This window comes from Parasteatoda tepidariorum, chromosome 2 (genome assembly GCF_043381705.1).
Source record: "Parasteatoda tepidariorum isolate YZ-2023 chromosome 2, CAS_Ptep_4.0, whole genome shotgun sequence".
Lineage (NCBI taxonomy): Eukaryota > Metazoa > Arthropoda > Arachnida > Araneae > Theridiidae > Parasteatoda > Parasteatoda tepidariorum.
Window position 1 is genome coordinate 103,475,171 of NC_092205.1, and position 23,952 is coordinate 103,499,122.

Below are 23,952 nucleotides of genomic sequence, written 5' to 3' on the forward strand. Positions count from 1 at the left end.
TATGGTCCAAACATATCTGCTGCAGGCAAATTTTATAGATGAATTAGGGGGAGCAGGGGGCCCCTCAAAGATCTATTGGATAGCTGACAGAAAAAGGACTTTTGAAGGGAAATTTTGGCAAGCTTCTCGTGCTCTAGTGGTATGGTGGTCAGGACACGGGACTAGTAACTGACGACTGGCGCGAGGGAGCGTAGGTTCGAATCCCAGCTTTAGCAACTTTTCAAAAAAATATCTTTTTTTTCTTTTTCCGATTATTTTGCATTATATTAGTTTTTCAAGGTGTTTTTCCAAATCTTAGAGGGTCCTACATATCGGAAATAAATTTTTTAAATCGAGAAAATGGCGAATAATGGGTAAAAACTGGAAAAATCCAGGAAAATTGGCTTATTTCCATTATTTTAAATTATTTTTGCAATATATTCGACAGTTTCTAGTGCATAAGGTGTTCCATGAGTAAAATTGTGCATCTTTCTTTGTTGAAGAACGCATAATGGAATAATAATAAAAATATAATAAATAAAGTAAAATGGCTTTGTGGGGTTCGAATTTCGAAGCCGTCTAACTTCCTTTAATTCTAAGTTATAATTTTCAAACTCGGAACCTGAGTAGGGGTCTATGGTCCAAACATATCTTCTGCAGGAAATTTTTATAGTGGAATTAGGGGGAGCTGGGGGCCCCTCAAAGTTCTATTGGATAGCTGACAGAAAAAGGACTTTTGAAGAGAAATTTTGGCATGTTTCTCGTGTTCTAGTGGTATGGTCCTCAGGACACGGGACAAGTAACTGATGGCTGGGGCGAGGGGGTGCAGGTTCGAATCCCAGCTCTATCAACTTTTCAAAAAAATTTCTTTTTTTTATTCTTTCTATTATTTTGCATTATATTATTTTTTCAAGGTGTTTTTCCAAATCTTAGAGGATCCTACATACAGGAAATAATTTTTTCAAATTGAGAAAATGGCAAATAATCGGTAAAAACTGGAAAAATCCAGGAAAATTGGCTTATTTCCATTGTTTTAAATTATTTTTACAATATATTCGTCAATTTCTAATGTGTGAGGTGTTCGATGAGTAAAATTGTGCATCTTTCTTTGTTCAAGAAAGCATAATGGAATAATAATAAAAATATCATAAATAAAATAAAATGGCGGAGTGGGGTTCGAATTTCGAANTTGTGGGGTTCGAATTTCGATGCCGTCTAACTCCCTTGAATATTAAGTTATAATTTTCAAACTCCGACCCTGAGTAAGGATCTATGGTCCAAACATATCTTTTGCAGGAAATTTTTATAGGTGAATTAGGGGGAGGAGGGGGGCCCTCAAAGTTTTATTGAATAGCTGACAGAAAGAAGACTTTTGAAGAGAAATTATGGCAAGATTCACGTGTTCTAGTGGCATGGTGGTCAGGACACGGGACTAGTAACTGACGTCCGGCGCGAGGGAGCGCAGGTTCGAATCCCAGCTTTAGCATCTTTTCAAAAAAAATTTCTTATTTTCTTTTTCCGATTATTTTGCATTATATTATTTTTTCAAGGTGTTTTTCCAAATCTTAGAGGGTCCTACATATCAGAAATAAATTTTTTAAATCGAGAAAATGGCGAATAATGGGTTAAAACTGGAAAAATCCAGGAAAATTGGCTTATTTCCATTATTTTAAATTATTTTTGCAATATATTCGACAGTTTCTAGCGCGTACGGTGTTCTATGAGTAAAATTGTGCATCTTTCTTTGTTGAAGAACGCATAATGGAATAATAATAAAAATATAATAAATAAAGTAAAATGGCTTTGTGGGGTTCGAATTTCGATGCCGTCTAACTCCCTTGAATATTAAGTTATAATTTTCAAACTCGGACCCTGAGTAGGGATCTATGGTCCAAACATATCTTCTGCAGGAAATTTTTATAGGTGAATTAGGGGGAGGAGGGGGGCCCTCAAAGTTTTATTGGATAGCTGACAGAAAAAGGACTTTTGAAGAGAAATTTTGGCAAGCTTCTCGTGTTCTAGTGGTATGGTGGTCAGGACACGGGACTACTAACTGACGTCTGGCGCGAGGGAGCGCAGGTTCGAATCCCAGCTTTAGCAACTTTTCAAAAAAATTTCTTTTTTTTCTTTTTCCGATTATTTTGCATTATATTATTTTTTCAAGGTGTTTTTCCAAATCTTAGGGGGTCCTACATATCAGAAATAAATTTTTAAAATCGAGAAAATGGCGAATAATGGGTAAAAACTGGAAAAATCCAGGAAAATTGGNCCCTTTGAACCTATTGGGTTATTGTTATCCCACATTAGCATTGTACTACCACTTTCCTTAACGATCACATTCCCCTTTAATTTAATTACCCTTTTATATATTTCGGCCTTAATTATATTTATCACGACGTTTCAATCATTTAACTGTTTTTTAATCATGACTATATCCAATTACTTGTACATATACCAAATATTCCAATCTATTAACTATAATTCATAAATTAACTCTATTTATACGCACCAAATAATAAATATTATTTAACTCTTACACAGCTTTATCAACTTTTCAAAAAAATTTCTTTTTTTTCTTCCGATTATTTTGCATTACATATTATTTTTTCAAGGTGTTTTTCCATATTTTAGAGGGTCCCACTTATAGGAAATAAATTTTTTAAATTGAGAAAATTTTTGAATCATGTAAATCGAATAAAATCAACATGGTAAAGGAAAAATCTCATTTTAGAAAAGGGAAAATTAAGCGCGTTTTAAAAGCACCTTTAAGGGCTTTTAAAAAACGAATATAAGCACTTTTTGAAAACGCTACGCATCCTGTATATAATATAGTGTGTTGAAAGCTTTCGAAGTCAATATTCTGTATTACAACATGGCTCTATAATATTGAACCATAATATTCAAATTAGACCAGGTTATTATACTACTGGTTACTAGAGTATCTTATCAGAGGAAATAATTATAGGCTTATTAGGTTACTTTCAATGTAGATACACAATAGCGTTAAAATGAGGAAATTCGCAGGCAAAATTATGTATTACAACATGACTCTATCAGAGGAAATTATTATAGTTGGATGAATATAGCTCACATTCTAAATATACATAATGGCCTTTTCTTAATATTAACATATTATTTTGAAACGTGGTCAGTAGATTTTTTATGTCGAGCCGAGTCACGAAATTATAGACGAATTAGAGGACGTGTGTCGGTATGAACTCCTAATGTTAAAGACATCGTTTCGAATCCCACGCCGGGTCTGTAGTAGTAAATAAAAATGCTCAATAATCATTTTTTTCTTCTTCGCGGAATTAAAATCTTTTTCTTACATTATGTTAATTTTAAATCAGCACTCACCTTTTATATTAGTTGTAATTCTTTGCCTGTTCCTTGTAATTCATGTGGGAATTGCAGAATAATCTTAATTACTATTTTGTTCAACTTATTGTAATGTTAATATAAACTCATCACATGAGTTATATTGACAATCAATAGGAATACACAATTAACCCTTCTCATGTTCTAAATATTCATCTATATCTTCTGCCAAAATTAACCAAATTCTAACTCGCTATAAACATAAAATTTTTGCATTTTTAATGTTAGAGCATTTTGAAAATGATGTCATGCACTTCTCATTACACCGAGTTCTCTCTTCAAAAGTGCTTTAATTTGTTGAACTAAATACTAATATTTGAAGCAATTAAATAAATCTTTATAAAAATGAAAGTGCCATTTTTAAATGCTGATAGGCAAAATGCTAATATCTTTCAATTTTAAGATTATCTTAACGACGAAACAAAGTTTTCCACATTTAACAAAGTTGAATAATAACTTTATTTATTAATAAAGACAAATGTATTCCGTTTATAAATTTATTGAGAAATTTACAAAATAAGTTTCACATAAATGAAGAAAAAAAAAACATTAGACAAACAGGTTTGAATAAAAAGAAAAAAATTCTTGTAAATGATTGAATTAGAAAAGCTTTGATAACAACAAACACGTCATTACGAAATTGATAGTTCTTTAAGAAATTTATTATATTGGTTACTTTCATTATGAAATACAATAACAATACACATGCATAAACGTACACAAGATTTTCTTTTACTAAGCTTAAATTTTAATAAACATAGTGCTATATATGAATCTGCTGTGCAATAGAAAAATCAACGAAAGCAATAAAAAATTCAAAATTGTGATTTTGTTTTACATATTTGTCATTTTTGTATTATAAGTTACTTAATGCAAAAAAAAAAGGAAAAAAAATCAAAATTCTATTAGTTTTTGAAATTTTATTTTAACGTTTATAACATTAGCAGTAAAAAGGAAATAATTGGCAAACCACTTTTCTCGAAAGCTATCGCGAAGCACTTACTTTGTTTTAACAATTGCACGGCAAAATAAAGCTTAACAATGTTAATAAAGCACAAATAATGCTACATAAACACCACTGTTTGAGTTCTGTAATGAAGATCCTTCCTCATTGTTAAAACAGAGGAGATACAGGAAGAAAAAAAATTATGAACTAGTTAGAAAAACAGCCATTAGGGGGAACATTGTTGAACAAGGTTTCAAAACTGAATAAAGGAGATTAAGAAACAAATGTGGTGTAAAAATAAACATAACAGATTCCACTTCACAGTTCAAAAGCATGAAAACCGACAAAAATAAAAAAGCAAAAATTAGAAACTTCTCAGAAATGTTAGAGATTACTTTTAAAATAAGATAACAAACGAAAAAAGCTAAAATTAAAGTACTTTCTGGGCTACAGAAGAAAAAAAATAATATTTGATAAGGAATGAAAAAGACGACGCACGATCTTATGTCAGCTAAGGACAGGATGGACTTATGTGCTCGTATAGTATAAGATATGTTTGTCCAGACATTAGCAAAGAATGGTGGTACAAGAAGATCTTGAACTACTTTTATTAATCTAATATTCCCTTTCCGACCTGTTTTCAAACAAAACTCCAATACTATTAAAGGTAGATTCAGCATTATAACATTTTCCAGGAACGGGTGACCTATTGAAATAGTTAGAGACTTTGCAATAAGTTGTTAAGAGAAAACCTTAACTAAAATACAAAAATATGAAGGAAAAAAAATAGTAAATTGACACAATAGTGTGTGGAGGTGTCTTCATCAGCAATTGCAAGAATAATCTTGTTTCAGAACAAGCGTCACACAACTGCATTGAAATAAAAGCAGTGGATTTATTTTTTTAAAAAAAGAAAAATCAAAAATCATCATTTAACTCTGGTATACTCACTGAAAAAAGGTTCTGATCTAGTTGCCCACATTTGGAAAAATTAAGTGAAAAAAGAAAAGACACATATTTCAGACTATCTAATTACGTGCAGCCACTTTTAATGACACTGTGACTCAAATGAAGTGTGACAGCATAAACTAAAACTACATTCATAAAGTACATGAAGATTATTTACTTCATTGTGTTGAAAGGCAACTTTGTTTTCTGTCTTTCTTAGAGTCTGTTAGAAATACAGTAACAGACATAAAGAAATGGAAGACACAACAGATTGCCACGAAGCTATTAGTAACAATCACAATCACATCTATATTGTGTGCTGAATAAAGAATACATCTCACTGATTAACATTTAACACTGAATTCTGCATTCAATATGTCACATTTGATCATCAATAAAAGTAAAATACACATAATTCAATCATATGTGGACACAAAACTTTAGTGAGTTTACATATTTGTTATCAAAAAGATACCAAATAAAATGTTTACAGAAACAGTCTATGTTAGTCTGTCTATTTTATTATTGAATATTATGGCTGTCGCTTAATTCAAATGAAAGAAAAGGCACAAATGATAACAAACTTAAGAAAACTTTTTCATATTAAATTCAAACATTTATCAAAATGAAATTCCGAAATTTAGAATACCTCATTTAGCAACTTAACTAAAGGTAGTTTAAGATAATAAGAGTTTAATTATGTAAAATTTTAGAACCAGTTTTTCTCTCACTTCAGTGCGTCTAAGTGACTCTTAATAAAACAGTTTAATTGAAATTTTTTTTTTGATGTTTCATACCAAATTCTAGAATAAGTAGATGACGATTATAAAAACTTATACTAAATTTACCACCTTCTCGAAATGTAGAAAAAAAAAGCAATATATAGTAAAAATAACAATAAAAATCATACAAAAAAGCAACAAATAATAATGTGCAATGATAGAAATATTAAGTATAAAAAAACAAACAATTATTTATAAATAGCTACAACAGAAAAAACACTACAAAAATAATATCTTACTTAATCCCAGTGTACTAATTACAATAGCCAATATACAGAGTGAACAACAATGTGATATCATCACATATAATAAAATACACAAGTCCAAAATATATATAAAAAATAAATGAATCAATTACAAGACTAATGTTAAAATTAATTAGATTTAAAATCTCATGATATCTCTTAATTACAGTTCCTAATGATTTCTCTTAATTATACACTTCTTCAATAATTCTTACGATTGTATCAATAAATTTAAAAAGTATTACAGTTTGTTTTTATTTTAGACATTAAATCAAATAAAAAATTCATACATCATGATTCAGAATAAAACAAAATACAAAGACTCATCAAAGAGCATTCAGAAACAACCGCTGCTCTTAACAAATGGTTTTGTTCCTCCATAAAACACGGAATAGGTATTGGAAATTAGTATTTAAAAGAGAAATAAGCATATGACTCCGACCAAATATCCATCTAGAAATAAGTTAGAGCAAAGTAGTGATCAAAATGGGAATGGAATGTCTTTGATGACTTTTAAGCTTCATCATAAGGGGTCACACTACTCTTGCAACATTTTTTAAAAATAAAAGTATAATCATTTTGTGGATGCTTTACATGCTCATTTAACTTATAATCAATAATTTATTTTCAAAAAAGAGCTAAACTGTTTAATATTTTTTAAAAATGTTAAAAAAAATTGAAAAAAATTCATCATTTTTAAATTTTTAAGGCTTTTTTATTTTAATATATTTTCAAAATTTTTTTTTTCTTAGTGCTTACAATATTTATCTTAGCAATTTTGTGCATTTGTTTTTTGATATATAAATTAAAAAATTTTTTTATAGATTATTTTGTAAAAAAGTAGAAGAAAAAAGATTAAAAATTCCTGTTGGGTATATGTAATATGCCGTAAAAATTGTAATACAGTAGACGCCGCTTAATGTGATCACGGTTAATGCTATCAATGGTTTAATGTTATCAAAATCGCTTAGACCCGTCCGCTTATATCAAAATACATTGAAAAATCATCGTTTATTGTAATCAAATGTTCGTCTATTGTTATCAGTTTATATGTAAATTTTATTTTCCTGAAATCAATAAAAACAAGAAGGAAAACTTTTTTTTTTGTTTGAAGTTTTTCCTGAAACTTACAAAAAGTCCAAACGGGGCTCATATTTTATCTTTTAAACATGTGTTATTAGGAGGGGAGCTCCTAATCACTCTATTTTGCTATTTTCGGTCAAGCATTGTAAAATTCCATAGCAATGTGTGCGATTTCAAATTCCCCGAAATCCTAAATAAAGAGAAAAGAAGACCTGCCAGTAACGAGTTAATGTTTGCCACGAGCCCCTTTTTAGAAGAACTAAATGTGACAGATGATGTGTCCCAGCCACTATGGGAAGGGTTTAAGGGGTGACCTTCAAAAGAGAACATTGTTTCGGGAATGCCACTTGATCTTGCCAGGTCGCTTACCGAGTCGCTATTCGTCAAACAATAAAATTGGGGAACAATGTTAATAAAGCACNACGCATGTAGAAGAAGATCAGCATAAATTTTCACTTTACCATAGTTCATACGGTTTGTAGCCTGATTTGTTTTTTATAATGGAAAAGAAAAGGAGAGATTTTACTATGAAGGAAAAGGTTGACATTTTAAATCGTTACAATAAATTGCCGAAAATGAGCCAAAGGAATGTTGCTGTTCAATTTAAAGTTTCGCAGCCGCTTTTGTGCAAAATTTTAAAAAATCGTGAAGATATCGTAAAAAAGTGCACTTTGAACGAAAATCTGAATTGTAAAAGAAATCGAGATGGAAAAGACAAAGAGGTTGAATCTGCATTAAAACTCTGGTTCACAAACGTTCACGAAAGGGGCGCTTGCGTAAATGGTCCAATTTTGCGCCAAAAAGCTGAAGATTCAGCTGCAAAATTGGGTAAAGGAAACTTCATAGCCACAGAAAGATGGTTCCACTGCTGGAAAAAGAGGCAGAACATACTCTTCCGAAGGACATACGGTGAACAAAAAGATGCCGATAATGTAGCCGCAGATCAGTGGTTTAAAGAAGAATGGCCTAAATTTATTGCCACATATTCACTTGAAGATGTATATAACGCTGATGAAACTGGCCTATATTTTCGTGCGTTGCCTGAACACACCTACATGTTTCAGAAGGAAAGTACTCAAGGGTGTAAAACCTCCAAGGAAAGCCTAACTTTGCTATGTTGCGCTAGTATGACCGGCACTAAAGAAAACCTTTTGGTGATTGGAAAAAGTAAGAAGCCTCGCTGTTTCAAAGGTGTGAAAAATCTGCCCGTCGATTATTTTGCCAACCAAATGGGATGACTACCACCATCTTTAACGAATGGCTGTTGAGATGGGACAAGCGGCTAAAACGGATGATACTCCTGCTCATAGACAACTGCACTGCGCATGATGCAACTGTTTCATTAAAGAAGATAACCACCAAACACCACTTCTTTAATTCAACCGTGTGACCAGGAAATTATCTGCATCTTGAAGTCATATTACAAAAAGGAAATGCGTTCAAGGATCTTAGAAAATATGGAAGACCAAGATGCTGAAGATCTGAATGAGAACGCTCTAGCCAAAAGAACAAATGTTTTGGATGCCATACATTTGTTAACAATGTCATGGAATAATGTCTCGGAAAAAACAATTCGAAATTGTTTGTCATGGAGGATTTTGTCAACCAGAGGACAACAATGCTGCTGTGATGAAATAGATGGAAGACGTTTTCAATCCCCCGCCCGATATGAATGCCGAGGATTTTGAAGCATGGATGGAGATCGACGAGAAGGTCGAGACTTCTACTTCGTTAAATGATGAGGACATTTGCGAAGCCGTATGTGTCAAAGATCCAGCTTCGTCACAGGATTCTGATGCCGATGATGAACCCGAAAGTGCTATCGAGGACAAAATTCCGACTCCTGCTCAGATGAGGGAGGCACTTCGAATCTTACGTCTAGGTGTGCAAAACAAAGCCGACGCGGAACACTTTCAAAAACATTATGATAATGAGCGATTCGTAAATGACTTGCTTCGAAAGAATGCTAAACAATCGACAATTGATGATTTCTTTTTCAGTTAATAATTAAACTTTTGTATTGTTTTCTGCAGTTCATCATTAAATATGTAAGTATACTAACTAATTCTTTTTCTTTAGTGTACATTAATTTCTATTAAATACTATAGAGTTTTACAGCAACAACTCTTAATTTAAAATAATTTTTATTTTAATACGTATGTAAAAAAAAAATCATTTTTCAGCTTAAATTTTTTGTTTTGTTTACTGTATTGTAATCAGTCGGTTATTGTTATCAAATCACGTTCGTCCCGATGTGATCACATTAAGCGGCGTCTACTGCACCTCATAAAATGCTTATTCCATGCACAGTTTAGATAAGTGTATTATACTTGAGATAAAAAAGTTAACTTCAAAGGTTTATCTTAAATAGAAAAAAATTCCTCAGGGATTTAATTAACAAAACACAAAATTACCATCGATGAGAAAAAGCACTATAAAGTCTGTCTGCTGATCAATTTTCTGTTTTAGGGCAATCTAAAAGGATTCATAACTTTTTTAAAAATGTAGATAGAGAGATTTTTTTTCCAGTGCATTAGAAATAGTTTAAAGTTTTATTATAAGTAAAAAAAAAAAAATCGATATTTTGGTCAGTGTTCGGGCGATCCCTTAGGAAGAAATAAAGTGGTTTTAGAACACTCAATAATGAAATTTCGGAACTCTCAGTTAATTTTAGTTTTGGACCAATAACGTACATGGTTTTGTTTATAAGGATTCTGAAATAAATATTAAGAAAGGTCATTACAAATACTCCATATTATGAAAAAACCAACAGCATCTTTTATCATGCAAAGTTACAAATAAATGTTAGCGATGAGACCTAACTACAAAAGAGGAAACTACAAAAACTTACGATTACAATAATTAATGATTTGGGAATTATTATAACCAAGACATTTTATAAACTTACTTTCCTTTAGAAATTAAACTTTGTTTTTTTTTCTGCTTACATTATAGGTTAAGGGGAAAAAAATTTGAGCAATTTTAGGGTGGTTCGAAACATTTCTAAAAATGAGATTCAGTATTCTCTAATATGTAAACCAGAATGGTTAATAAAATAATATAAAAATTAAAACTGAATTAGAACAAATTAATAATAATAATACATTAGAGCATAGGTTCCCAAAGTGGTCCATGTGGACCCCCAGGGGTCCATAGGAGACCACACGGGGGTCCACGTAGACATGAAAAGAAAACAGGGGTTCACGAAAAATTTCTGGTTTTCATAATAAAGAACAAAAATTTTGACTTGGATTTACCTATCTATGTAGGCAGGTAGCATCATTCACTAGGTAGGTAGGTATTAAAAAATATTCGAGACTCAGTTCAAACACAGAATTGAATAGAACAATAGATAACAGTACAAGAGTACACCACATGTCGCGACTTGCAAGTGCCGCCCGTGCGCCCGCTCGCATTTAAATACCCTGCATGATGACTTCAAAAATAGATTTGAAGATATTCTGACGATGGAAATACCAGCATGGATCATGGAGCTACTTGAGCTCAGCATCAACGAGGAACTGCCAATTTAAATTTAAAAGGCTGACATTTAAAAAGGGCTATCAAACATTTTGGCCGCAGGCAGAAATCACCGAAAAATATCCTGGGCTGTGGGAAATCGCGAGAAAATTTTTGATAGCGTTTCCCTCGTCATATCTTGTCGAAAGAAGTTTTAGTGCTGTTTCCAACCTATTAACAAAAAAAGGAGCAGATTGATCATCACAGAACGGAGAGAATTGAGATTACTTCTTGCAAAACTGAAGCCAAATATTGATCATTTGCTGTCAATTCATCAAGTACATCCGTCTCATTAAAAGTATGACTATTTTTTATTGTTGATGCACATTTCAGAGTTCATTGTTGATTTTTTGTCAATTGTTGATTGTTTGAAATAATAAATGTTTATAATTTTGTATAACCGCAAGTATTATTTTAATAAATAGGACACAAGAAAATTCGCTATTTTTTTTTCTTCTTAACACCCCCAATTTAGGGTGATATTTCTTAGGAGTTTTGCGAATACAGTAGAAATGTAGCAGCAGGGGGTCTACCAAAAATAGTAAAACTTTGAAAGTGGTCCACGAGAAAAAAAAGTTTGGGAACCTGTGCATTAGAGTAATAAAAATATATGAAAAAATATCAAAATGATTCTTTTGTACATTTTTTATTTGAAAAAAAAAATATTTTCATATTTTTTTTAAAAATTTCAAATGAAATTTTTAGCACTTTCTTAAAAAAGTTTCATTAAAAAAATGTTACAAAATAATTTATGTGATTTTTTTCCTCATATTTATTAAACAATTAATATCTAATAAGACATTAAATTTTTTTCAAACTAATCAAACATTCATAATCACTATTATATGCCTAAAATAAATAAAATTTAAAAAAATTATGAAAATAATAGTAATTAAAGTTATTTAAATACAAAAAGACCAAATATAACACTCAAGCATTTTTGGCTTAAAAAAAGATTTTTTTTTACATATATATATAAAATTACGCATTATTAGACAAAATAATCATCATTACCTTTATTTTAAAAATTTCTTCAAAAAAATTTTTTCTACGAAAAGATTTAGGAATTATTTTTTGAGGAAAAACGATTAATACCTGCAATTTTTCTTTAGCTCACATAGTAAGACTCAAAACTCAATAACCACTATTTGTGATTTATTTATTTTAAATTTTGATTAACTTTTTAAAAATACTAGCAGAGAATTTTCTACTCGCAAGAAATATTTTAAAAATATTAAAGCTCTTTTTGTCATAAATTAAAATGAAATAAAATAAATAAAAAATTTGCATTTAACTACAAAAAATGCATCTTAACTAAATATGCCATTTATATGCTAGACACGATACTAATATACTCTACAATATAAAATTTTATACCTATACAAACTTTTCTAACATCTGATGATTTTACATTTAAACATTTTATAAACATGTAATCAACAACTTAACAATGTGACATAAAAATCCATCAATAGTATTAAGTCACATTCATTTCTTTGTACTGAGCAAATACAGCAACCTGTGAAAAGAAAAGAAAAAAAATACATCATAAACAATATAAACATATAATAAATAATACAGTAAATAAAATATATAGTAAATACGTGAAAGTTTATGAAATTAAATTTAGTGCAGAATATTAAAATTAGAGAAATTAAAATTATGCATGAAATTATTATCAATAAAAAAATAACACTTAGATAAAGGAACTATATTAAAAAATCAAAGAACACTGATATTTTACATTTCATTATAAAATGATAAAAATTAAATTGATTACTTGGAATCAATGTTCCAGTTTTTTTGTTCCTGTCAAATCATTTTTGTTTTTTAATTAATTTTTTTAGAATTGTAAAGGAGTTAACGTGACAAAATACACGTGCAGCCTTTCATTAATCTAGCTGCTGTGCGAGTGGCCTTTTACTCAAAAAGGTTGTGCACCCCTAAAGTTAGGAAACATAAAAAAATATCAAAACAAAACAAATAAGTAGATTCTAATGTATTCAAGTTTTTGTGAGTGGCTCTTATTTAAAGATCTCTATTAGAAGATCTCTAAAAGAGATCTACAATCTTATGTGGCAGTCATTTAAAATTGAAAGTTAAATTAGAAAAAAAGAAGTTATTTTAGAAAAAACTAAGCATCTCAAGCATACAAACCTCTTCTCATTTTTAAAGCTAATTTTTATGATTTAAAATTAAATGCAGACCTAAACAAAGAACAATATTGTTCATTTATTTAAAATAATTCTAACATTCATAATTGGTAAATTTGATTTAACACGTTAATAAATGGTCACTTTCATTAACGCTACGTTTTATTTATCCATCTAGTTTTTAGATAGTCAACACAAGTGGTACTTTCCAAGAAAATGATACTGAGTAAAACCTCCGTGGCAGAAATGTGGTGACACGTCGACATTGTCGCAGAACGGTACAGTGTTCTTGCAGAAAGATTTTTCTTTTGAGAAGTAAAAATTTTTAGTTTTCTTTTCTACAAAAATTTACACATAATATTTGAACCATGCATTTAGATAATTACTTTTTGTCACGCTCAATTTACACCGATAGTATCGTAAATCAATTTAATGTTCCAATTCTATATTCGGTACTTATTGATATTTATTTTTACATGGTTTTTAAATATCTCAATATATTTCAAACCATATGGAAAATTTGAATCATGCATTTGAGTATTTACTTTTCACGGTAAGGATTCTATCTAATTTTCGGCAGCTATTGATTTCTCAATAGTTTTCAAATCCGATATTTTTTATACAATATTACGATTATTTATTACGCATTCGAGGAGTCCATTTCGTGATTTCGTGGTTGACCTTTGTTTTTGATAACAGATTACATGATTTTTAATAATTTTTTTATTGTGATGATTATTTATGAAATGCGAAAAAGGAAATAATTTGTGCGTTACTCCCCTCCCTAACAAAATGCAAGAATATCACCCATAAAATTAGAATAATAATAGTAGCATAATAGTAGTAGAATAATAAGTAGAATAATAGTAGAATAATAATAATAGAAAGATAAATAATAGTAGCTGGCACCTTTCCTAAAAATAAGAAGAAAAAGATTCTTTAAGATCCCTAAATTAAGAACTGACACAAAGCATTACACAACAGGATTTTTGATTAGAAGAAAAAACTTGGTCTTTCTCAGGTTTTTCAGACACACTTCATTAAAAGTTTGAAAGCCAGAGTTAAACAAAATACTTGATAACTTTAAACAGAACATTAAACTTTGAAAGCACGGGAACAAAATCTTCTAGAATGGAAAACAAACATAAAAAATTCCTTTTAAACATTTTATATAAATTTAAGAAATAATAATAATAGCTTCAAAGTTGCACTATAATTGAAATAAAATTTTACTGTAAATTGTTTCTATGCATTTAAAGATGCTATAATGAAGCCAGGTTAGATACTCAGTTATATACTATAGTCTCTGATTATAGTTATCAGTGAATGTTTTTTGTTGTCTCGTCTGAACTGCTTTTAAACTATTTTTGTTTTATATGTACACAGCTGAGAAATTTGTTTAGAGTGGTCTCAAAGACAACATTTTTAGTTTATGTTCAGAATTACATAATTATGACTTCAAATTATATACTACACATCATTAAGAAGCATTTAAAATTATTAACTGTCTGTAATGTATAATGCAAATGGTTTAAAAAACAAGGGAGATCGAATAGGTTGCACAAAAATTTAAACTTTAAAATGCGACCTTCTTCAGAAATGAAGGAAATCAAAAAGTTGTACACCTAAAAAATTTTCAGGACAATGAAAATTGCAAAGGTAAATAACTAAGAAATTCATTATGGAAAGACAATCACTTCATTATGTGGAAAACATTTTGAAGGCATTTATTAACAATTTTGTTATAAGACATAATTCGCTGTAAGGAAACTTGTTGTAGAGAGATGACTTAATTAGATAGTTAATAATTTATTAAGCAAAAGATGTATTTTTGCTATCACCATTTTTAAGAATATGAATGAATTTTAAATTCAAAAATTTTGGATATAGTTTTTTTAATATCGTTAGCCCTTGTTTATAGTAGATTTATTGTAGGGATTACAATAGCAAAAGTAATCTGTAATGAAACGAGTTTTAAAAACTAGGAATAAAATAAAATTCATTCATTGCAACAAATTTCTTGCAGTCATTTCAAGTTTCTTTCAGTTTTGTCCTTTTCTCTGTAAGAGATAAGGTTTCTTTAAGAATTAAAACAAACCTGCCTTTAAAAATAATAACAGGGTGGCCACTCAAATCAGGTTTCAAATTTCCCTGATTTTTCCAGTTAAAAGTTTTTAAAATTTCCAGGTCAGCATGTTTTTTCTTCATCTTACAAAGTGTAGACAGGTACAAGAAAAGTGCCAATATTTAAAAGTATTTTATTTAAAATGTTGTGTTTCTAATATGTCATCTTAAAAAAATTAGACTAAATTTATTTAAATATTTGGCAAGATTTTGTTTTTTAGTTTTTAATGTACAACATTAATTTTTAAAAAATTATGATATGTAGAGAAAATAATATGTTGAGCTTGTAAAATATATTGTTTTATTGAAAATGTATTTAAACTTTAAGTAATTTTTTTAATTTTACACTTTAAGTAATTTTTCTCAAAGTATACCAAAAAATGGCAAAAAAAACCTTGGATAAATATTTTTCTATCGTCTATTTATTGCTTTAGTTTTGTTATTTAATTATTTTTCATTTAATTTTTTATTTATTTGCAATTTAGTATCAAACTTATAATAGCAAAATTATCTTTCAATAATTACTCGCTATCTCTGTATGATTTTTTCTTTTTTATAGTTTAAACGGCTCGTAGTCGTAATAAATCAATAGACTGCATTTGAAAGTTGATTATTTGTCATCATAAGAGGTAAATGAGTAATGAATATTGCTATATTAGTTTATTTTGCCCTATTACACTGTGCAATATGTGAAAAAAATTCTTAAAAGAAAAATTTCATGTCTGAGATTAAAATTTGTGAAAAAATTCATAAATTCACATTTGAGTGTTGAAAAAGTTTCCATAAAACTTATTTTAAAAAAATATTTTGCTTGAATTCCAACCGAAAAAAAAAATTGTTCAGTACATTATTTTTTTCTTCAGACTTTTAAAAACTATTGTAGATGCAAAAGGAAACTCCACTAAATATTAATTTAACGAAAAATTAGAATATTTACTAATAGACAGAGATTTTTTCTAAAAGTAGACAATGACTTTTATGAGATAAAAGTTTTGTTATGTTTCGATTATTGATTTCTTAAAAAAAAAACGTTTGCTTTGTTTTTAAAACGTTCCATACAGTTTTGCTAAGAATAGAATATATTTTTTATTATTCAATATATATTATGAAATATTCATTTTAATAAATACATTCTTATTTCATATGTCATAAGTGTACGGACACTTTTGTGAGTCCCTGTTCATAGGTGTTATCACATTTCAATATAAAGCAGTTTAATTCTGTATTTTATCTAATTTCAATTATAATTCAATTATATCTAATCTTTATCAACTCCTATCCCTCCCTCCCTATAAATTTCAATTATATCTAATCTCTATCAAACCTAATATCTAATCAATTACATATAATCTTAATCTAATTCAATTATAATTCAAATACAATTATAAAATTCATTTATCATATTTTCCTTAAATCAACACCGAAAGTCAAATGTTTCAATAATGTTGTTTTGAATTGACATTACTATAGTTAGAGAACTAATAAGCAAAAATGAATATCGCAAATGCAAAATTGTCTAATTTCTTGTTGCATAATCTTTAGGAAAAATATTTAAAGAATTCCAATCTAAACACATGTTTTTTTAAGTTCAGTTTAATTGTTTTTACGACTAGAAACTTGTACCTATACAGTGAAACCCTACTTTTAAAAACTGAAGCAAATATCCTAACTCTTTCNCACGTGAGTGTACTTTCATCTTGAGTAGAAGGTCAAATCTACATGTATCTGAAACCATATGGACATACAATGCCATCTTTTGGAAGAAATTTCATTTTTTAAAACGTTCCGAAACGCTGGCACAAATAAGTGACGGTCGGGGGTTAACGAGAAAACTCTCTGACACGCGGGTGTGTCGGCCGGGAAGTGAGCGCGTTTCTTGCTGTCACATATATGTGACAGTCGGCTCGAAAGGGTTAAATCAACACCGAAAGTCAAATGTTTCAATAATGTTGTTTTGAATTAACATTACTATAGTTAGAGAACTAATAAACAAAAATGAATATCGCAAATGCAAAATTGTCTAATTTCTTGTTGCATAATCTTTAGGAAAAATATTCAAAGAATTCCAATCTAAACACATGTTTTTTTAAGTTCAGTTTAATTGTTTTTACGACTAGAAACTTGTACCTATACAGTGAAACCCTACTTTTAAAAACTGAAGCAAATATCCTAACTCTTTCTTATTTCAACTGTTTAGTGATACATTTCTGTCTAAAAAAGTTAAGTATCACATGTGACGGTAAAATAATTTAAAAAATTGGTAAAGTTAGAAAATTGGTAAATAATTTAAATAGGTAAAATTTTTAAAAAAATTAAGAAAAAATTTCCAGCTTTTCCTTAAAATTTTCTGATTTTTCCAGGCTTTTATTCAAATTTCCCCGATTTTTCCAGTAAAAAAATCCCTGATAATTCCAGGTCTTCAAGGTAAGTGGCCACCCAAAATTTAGGAATTTAAATTATACTATTATTTTGCTCGGTAAAAAAGTCTTAAGAGTGGGATTTCTAACTGAATTTAATAATGAAATTTTAGGGCATTAAAATAGTGGTGTGAAGATAATAAGGATAAGAAATAATGTTTTACAATAGGACATCTTCTGTTTTAATCTACATAAAAAATAAAACATGGATTCAGTTTTTTTTTTTTATTAATAACTTTCCAATCTCTGCTTTTTTTTTCTTTTTCTAGTAGTGATTAGACCAAGGAGTTTTCCCCAGGCATTAACACAACTCTGAATACAACTGAATCCAAATAAATTGAATAATTATTTTTTAAAAATAGAAAGTAAATAGAGAAGTTGCGAAGAAAATAAAAGGTATATTACATTAACTATAAAATGCCATTAATTATTATGAAGAGTGCTTAGATACAAGTGATTTATTTGCATGTTGAAATTGCAGAAGAAATTGCATGTTGCCAAGCACCAAAAAAAAAAACAAAAACAAGATATTTCTAAAATATGCAAAACAAAAAAGAATGCAATGATTCTAAGTGGTCTATACTACGTAATACTTCATAAATTGCATCATTGATTTTTCATAAACCGCAATCTCAGAAACAAACCAAAATAATAAATTTATTCTTATTGTTTTTAATGTTAATGCTTTAAATAATTTGAGAATAATTAAGTGTATATTTTTGGGTTTTAACTTATTTATATCTAAAAATTATTTTAAAGCATTAATATTGACAGGGTATCTGCTACATTTCAGATTTTCAAATTCATGACTTTTCAGGACTAATTCCACGAATTTTTCATGACTTAATGAAGTTACTATTTTCTCCCCCAAAAAAAATACAACAACAATAAATTTAAAAAAGCATTATAACAACATTAACTGAAATGATAGGTATAACCAAAACTGTTATACTCTGCATCTTTATATTTATAGATTTTAAACTTAAAAAACAGACTAAAGAAAGAGCAGAAGCAATAAAATAGCTGAAAAAAATACAAAAGCAAAAATTTTTTTTTTCTTCTTCTCTGCAGAATTATATTCCAAAGATATTTTTCTTGTTTGCCGGCTTGCTTCAGCTAGAATTTGAAATTGATAAGAAAAATAAAACTAATTATAACAAAAATTCTGAAATCACAATAGTCTAAAAGATAATTCGCTCTAGAAATGATGTTTTTTCTTTCATTTTTTAAAACAAAACCATAATTTTCAAAGAACATGATAAAACATTTTATATTTTAATAGAATATGACCGTGAGTGAGGATTTGGTTACAAATTCAGATATTCGGAACACCATTAAATGGGGGGAGGGGAGTAAATTCCATTTTAGAAATTCGATTTATCGGCAACCTAAATCCGTGACTTTCCTTGATTTTCTAGGTGCGCAGATACCCTGTATTGATCTGTATCAAATACACATTGTCATACTTAGTATTAAATGCAAAATGACATAAATTCTGTAAAATGCAAAGCCTGAATAACAATAAATATCCTTTTTAATAATTTTCTTCTGTTTAAACAAAAATGATGCATTTGTTTACCTTATTTTTTAGTTGCTGACACAGCTGTAATGAGACAGTAAAGAGGACTAGTACTTCACTTAACCATGGGACAGAGGATTCTGCCTGCACAAGAAAGAAGAAAAAAAATAATAATTTTGAAGCAAAGAGATGACAAACTTCTTTTTTTCTAAACAAAACAAATTAAATATAGAGCTGCTGTAAAATCAGATGGAAACACACATAAAGCCAAAGAAACCATAATTCATTGGTTTTTACTCAAATACCAGAAATAGCTATACTTTGAACATAAACATCTGACATATCCTCTTTCTAGCAAAATCAATCAAATGGTGCAAATCAAACAAATTAAATAAATATTAAAGATCTCAAGACTCACCAAACTGTCTAGGGAGTCTTAAGAACGAGAGCCATACTTTTTAAAAATTACATTCATAAATATTCAGTTATTACTTTTACAAATTTAAACATCAAAGTTTTTTAGTGTTAATATCATGTAGCACACAATAAAAGAAAAAATTTAATAATCATTTTATACACAGTCCTTTCCACTGAATTGAATAACCTACTTATATGAATAAAACAAAACGGAACCAAATGCTTTTCTATAAAATCATCTTTCCAGAAATGGCTACTTCAATTATTTCAATCAATCCAGTCCTCCTTTAATCACATAAAAAAATAATGTCAACACAAAAAACGACAATGTCAACTTTCATCTATGAAAAGATACTCCACCATAGAATTGAAATAATATTTCATACATACTAGTGAATTGGAATTATAGTTTTGGAGTGGTAGATACACTACAAAGATAAAAAGGAATTTCTTTTTAACAGCCACAATTTTTTTTTATATTGGACTGTATATTTAGCACTTAAAAGTAAAACTTATTTAGCACTGTAAAAACTGTGGAGTAATATCTTTGATGTGGAATAACCCTAAGAGTTGGGTTAAGGAACACTCTCTTACAACAAATTGAGTTTTCATATGCAACTTAAAAGGTGCTCTAAACAACACAAGCTCAATGCTTTTACACCATGCGTTCCTCCGACTCTTGGCACATTTTGATTTTGCCTGTAATTGTTTACAATCGATACCGAGTGGTCCTCAGAGTTGCTTTTCATCTGCAAAAATTAAAGTTTGCTATCAAATTTTGTTAGCAGCTATTAAGTGACCAAAGGGCTTTTAACCTCTAACCCTTCATTTGCCCAATTTTCAGAAAGTGGAAAACTAAGTCAGTTAAATGTGTTTTAAAACAGCCTTCAGTTATAGATTTCTTTGACAGGAAATAAATTGTGTTATATTCATATAAATCGTGTATACTTTTCATTATCATGGATTTTTTTTTTTATAAATTAAAATGTCATTTGTATTTTATGATACTAATACTAACAAATCTAATTATAACTGTTTATTCTTCATTAAAATGACTTATTCCCCCTCAAAACATAATATGATGTATATTGAATGCCATTTCAAAGAAAAATTTATAAAAACATAGCATTTAAGATGAATTCCCCTCATAAAAAAATAACCTGCTTATTTGAATACAATTGGCTGGAACCAATGGTATTTCTTTATGCAAAGATACCAAAGTATTTGAGTGATTTGGGAAAAGTTTGTCCGGTTTTAGTGTTTTTCTAAACTAAGAACTACCAATCATTTAGCTAGATTTTTAATCTTTTTATAATGGATGGTTATGCTACATTTATTATGCAAAAAAAAAAAAATGGAAATCTAGCTAAATGAAAACAGCATAATTGTTAAGTCCACAATGTGTCCTGGGGCAGAATTTTTTCGGGCTTTTTGCGAAAAATCTGACTAGTATTAATATCTTTCTGCAAGATACTTTTAGTAATAACAAATATACATGTTACCAATTTAAAGTAACAAAAGAGTGAACTACATAAGAAAAAAAAACTTTCCGGAAAAAATAGTGAAATTTTTTAAAATTGAATAGGTAATTTTTTTTCTTATTCCAATATTATTATCCCAAAACAAGTCAATACCTCTGGGGGTACTGAATTGGAGATTGATCGTTCTCTGATTCAGGTCAAAATTATGATCTGTGGATGAATGAATGGATGTATGAATGAGTCTGCCCTAAAAACGGGAGTGGCAGAAGTTGAATTCTTGGCCATAGATGGTACCACTAGAAAACAAGAACCAGGGGTCTGTCCAGGTCGAATTTACTACCGTTTAGCGGTACCTTCACAAATTCAATTTTAGGTAAAACGGTAGTTTCACAAATTCAACTTTAGGAAAAACGGTAGTTTCACAAAATGCTTTTTCTTAAAATTTTACTTTTGTATCCCTTAAGAAACAATAAATCAATATTTTTACCATGTTTTTCTATTGATTTTTTAATATAATTTTTAATTTTTCACAAATTATGTCTAAATTTTCACAAAATAGGTACCTTTCAGAAAAACCTAGACAGACCCCTGAGAACAATTGCACCCCTCTGCCTTAACAGGCATACGAAATCACCACCATTAATTCCGCTAAATTAATAAATAACATATTAACACCAAAAAGTACATCCACAATTGTGAGTAGCATAAAAATTTTCATAAACAAATACAGTAAAGAATGAATACTCTATTGGACTCTTAAATAATATGGATTTTTAAATGCTGTATAAATCTTGGCTTTGAAAAATCTTTACTTTTTGCTGCTTTACAGACATATGATTGCAAAAAGAAATTATCAAAAAAATTTTCTCAATTTTTTTTTAAAAGCAACTTAGTAGCAGGTTATTTCCGATTTGTCACCTGGCAAATTTATTAAGTCCCGGTAAAGATTCATTGGGTGAGGAGCAGGGGCGGATCTACTTATGGGCGCTTTGGGCTGCAGCCCAGGGCCCCGTGGATACAAAAGGGCCCCAGTCCCCACTGAAAACAAAAGGTGATATTTTGAATTAAAAAAATATCTAATATTAAAAAAAAAATTTATTATAAGGTTGGCAACCCTAAGATCAATCAACCCATGCATGTGCGCGTCTATAAAACGGAACGGGGAATTACCCGTCGCTTGTTTTTGGTCAGTGTATTTTTTCGCGTCTATTATGGGGGACTTCCCGCAGCGCCGCTTAACGCCCGATGCAATTTTGTTTTTTTCCCACACTTCTGTTCTCGTCGTCAAAGTGACAAACTTGTTTAGTTTACTAATAACTGTCTTGACTACCAGAAACCCCCTGATCCCACTGAAAACTATATTGGTGTTCAGCAAGAGGACGGTAATACCGAGGCGGAAAGAAATTTAGAGAATATTAAGTTTGAGAAATATGTTGACGTGGGCTTGTGGTCAGAATTGCTAAATAATGATTTTATTAATGACATACTCTCACATGAAATGACTGACTTTCAAAATAAAGATCCGAAAAATATATATTCAGCTTCAATAAAGAAATACAAAGAACAAAACAGAAAATTTTCAAATAGGTATTTCATTAAGAAAAGGAAAAATGGTCAATCACTGGAAAGATCTTGGTTATGTTATTCAACCACGGTTGGTACTGTTCTTTGTTTGACTTGCAAATTTTTTTCTAAAATTCCTTCTCAATACACAACCGGATTTTCTGATTGGAAACACATAGGAACTTGTTTAGAAAATAATGAAAATTCTAATGAACATAAGAAATCAATGTTAGTGTGGTTGACACGTGAAGGCAACAAATTATTTGTGAAGGCAACTAGTTAATTGTATCATTAAAAGACTTCGCGAACAACATATGGCACTAATCAGATCGAAAGCTAAAAAATTAAGTACTAGTGTGGGAATAGAACAAGAGACGCATTACTCCAAAATTTTCAGATAAGTCTAGATAAATTCTCAGTCTACAGCGCAGAAAAATTTAAAAGAGACACGCTTAACGTTGCCTTGGATAAGCTGATTATGGATTTAAACAAAAGGAGCCAAGTCTATGAGATGTATAGCAAGAAATTCAAATTTTTAATGAATTTGCAAGACAAAACTATGGAAAACATAGATCTGGAAAGTGTACGTAATATTGTTGATTATTATCCAGATGACGCAGACGAGCATTTAGTGAATGAGTGCATTCAGTTAAAATCTTATTTACTTCAATCTAAGCCAGAGTCTTACACCTATTGCAGTGAAATTTTTATGCTAATTTATGAAAAGATATTTGCTGATGTTTTCCCAAATTGCTACACTATCTTAAAGATTTTCTTAACTTTGCCAATCACTAGCTGTGAAGCTGAGCGCTCTTTCCCCAGGATGTCATATATAGAAAACAAATATAGGACAACAATGTCGAACCATCGACTAAATCATTTATCAGTTCTTTCCATAAATTGTGATTTAACGAAGGACTTACAATGTGATGAACAAATAAAGGAATTTGCAGCACAAAAAGGCAGAAAGGTTGCTTTATAATTTATATAACACTAGGAGGCTTCGCCCCCTGCTCGCTGGCGCTCGCCAAACTCCGGAACTGCTTTTGCAGTTCATTTCGGAATCCGATGCTAGCTTTGCTCGCGCATTGGATACGTTCTTAACGTCTAGCTTTTGTATACTTTTTTGTATACTTTTTTGAACACTGAAGTTCCGAAAACTTTAACTCTAGAAAATTCTAAACCTGTGCATTTCAATATTAATTTGAAATTGCAAACAGTTCACATATTTTTCTTAATCACACTATTCTAAATTTCAGTTGTTGAGAAAAGTAACTTTTGAAAGCTTTGTTTTAAAGTCTTTCCCACCAGAGGGCTAAAACCATGTGTTGTAAAACAATATGAAATAGGACTGAAAGCCGGATGTAAAGCATCGGCTTCGATGAAGATAATTTTGTG

At 29.7% G+C, this 23,952-nt stretch overlaps 2 protein-coding genes across 3 annotated transcripts in view; one reads left to right on the top strand and one right to left on the bottom strand.

Moving 5' to 3' along the window:
• Positions 1–3,840: 3,840 nt before the first annotated feature.
• LOC107443061 (rogdi atypical leucine zipper) overlaps positions 3,841–23,952 on the bottom strand; it is a 32,670-nt gene continuing 12,558 nt past the window's right edge. For both annotated transcript variants that reach the window (XM_043053238.2, XM_016056806.3), the window contains 2 exons: positions 19,154–19,237; positions 3,841–12,399 (listed from right to left, as the gene is read on the bottom strand). In XM_043053238.2, the coding sequence (XP_042909172.1) occupies positions 12,358–12,399; positions 19,154–19,237 (126 nt within the window). In that variant the 3' untranslated portion in view covers positions 3,841–12,357. The remainder of the gene's footprint in view (positions 12,400–19,153; positions 19,238–23,952) is intronic.
• On the top strand, positions 7,862–8,599 carry LOC122271549 (tigger transposable element-derived protein 4). The gene has a single exon (XM_043053239.1). The coding sequence runs from the start codon at positions 7,862–7,864 to the stop codon at positions 8,597–8,599; it is 738 nt and encodes a 245-aa protein (XP_042909173.1).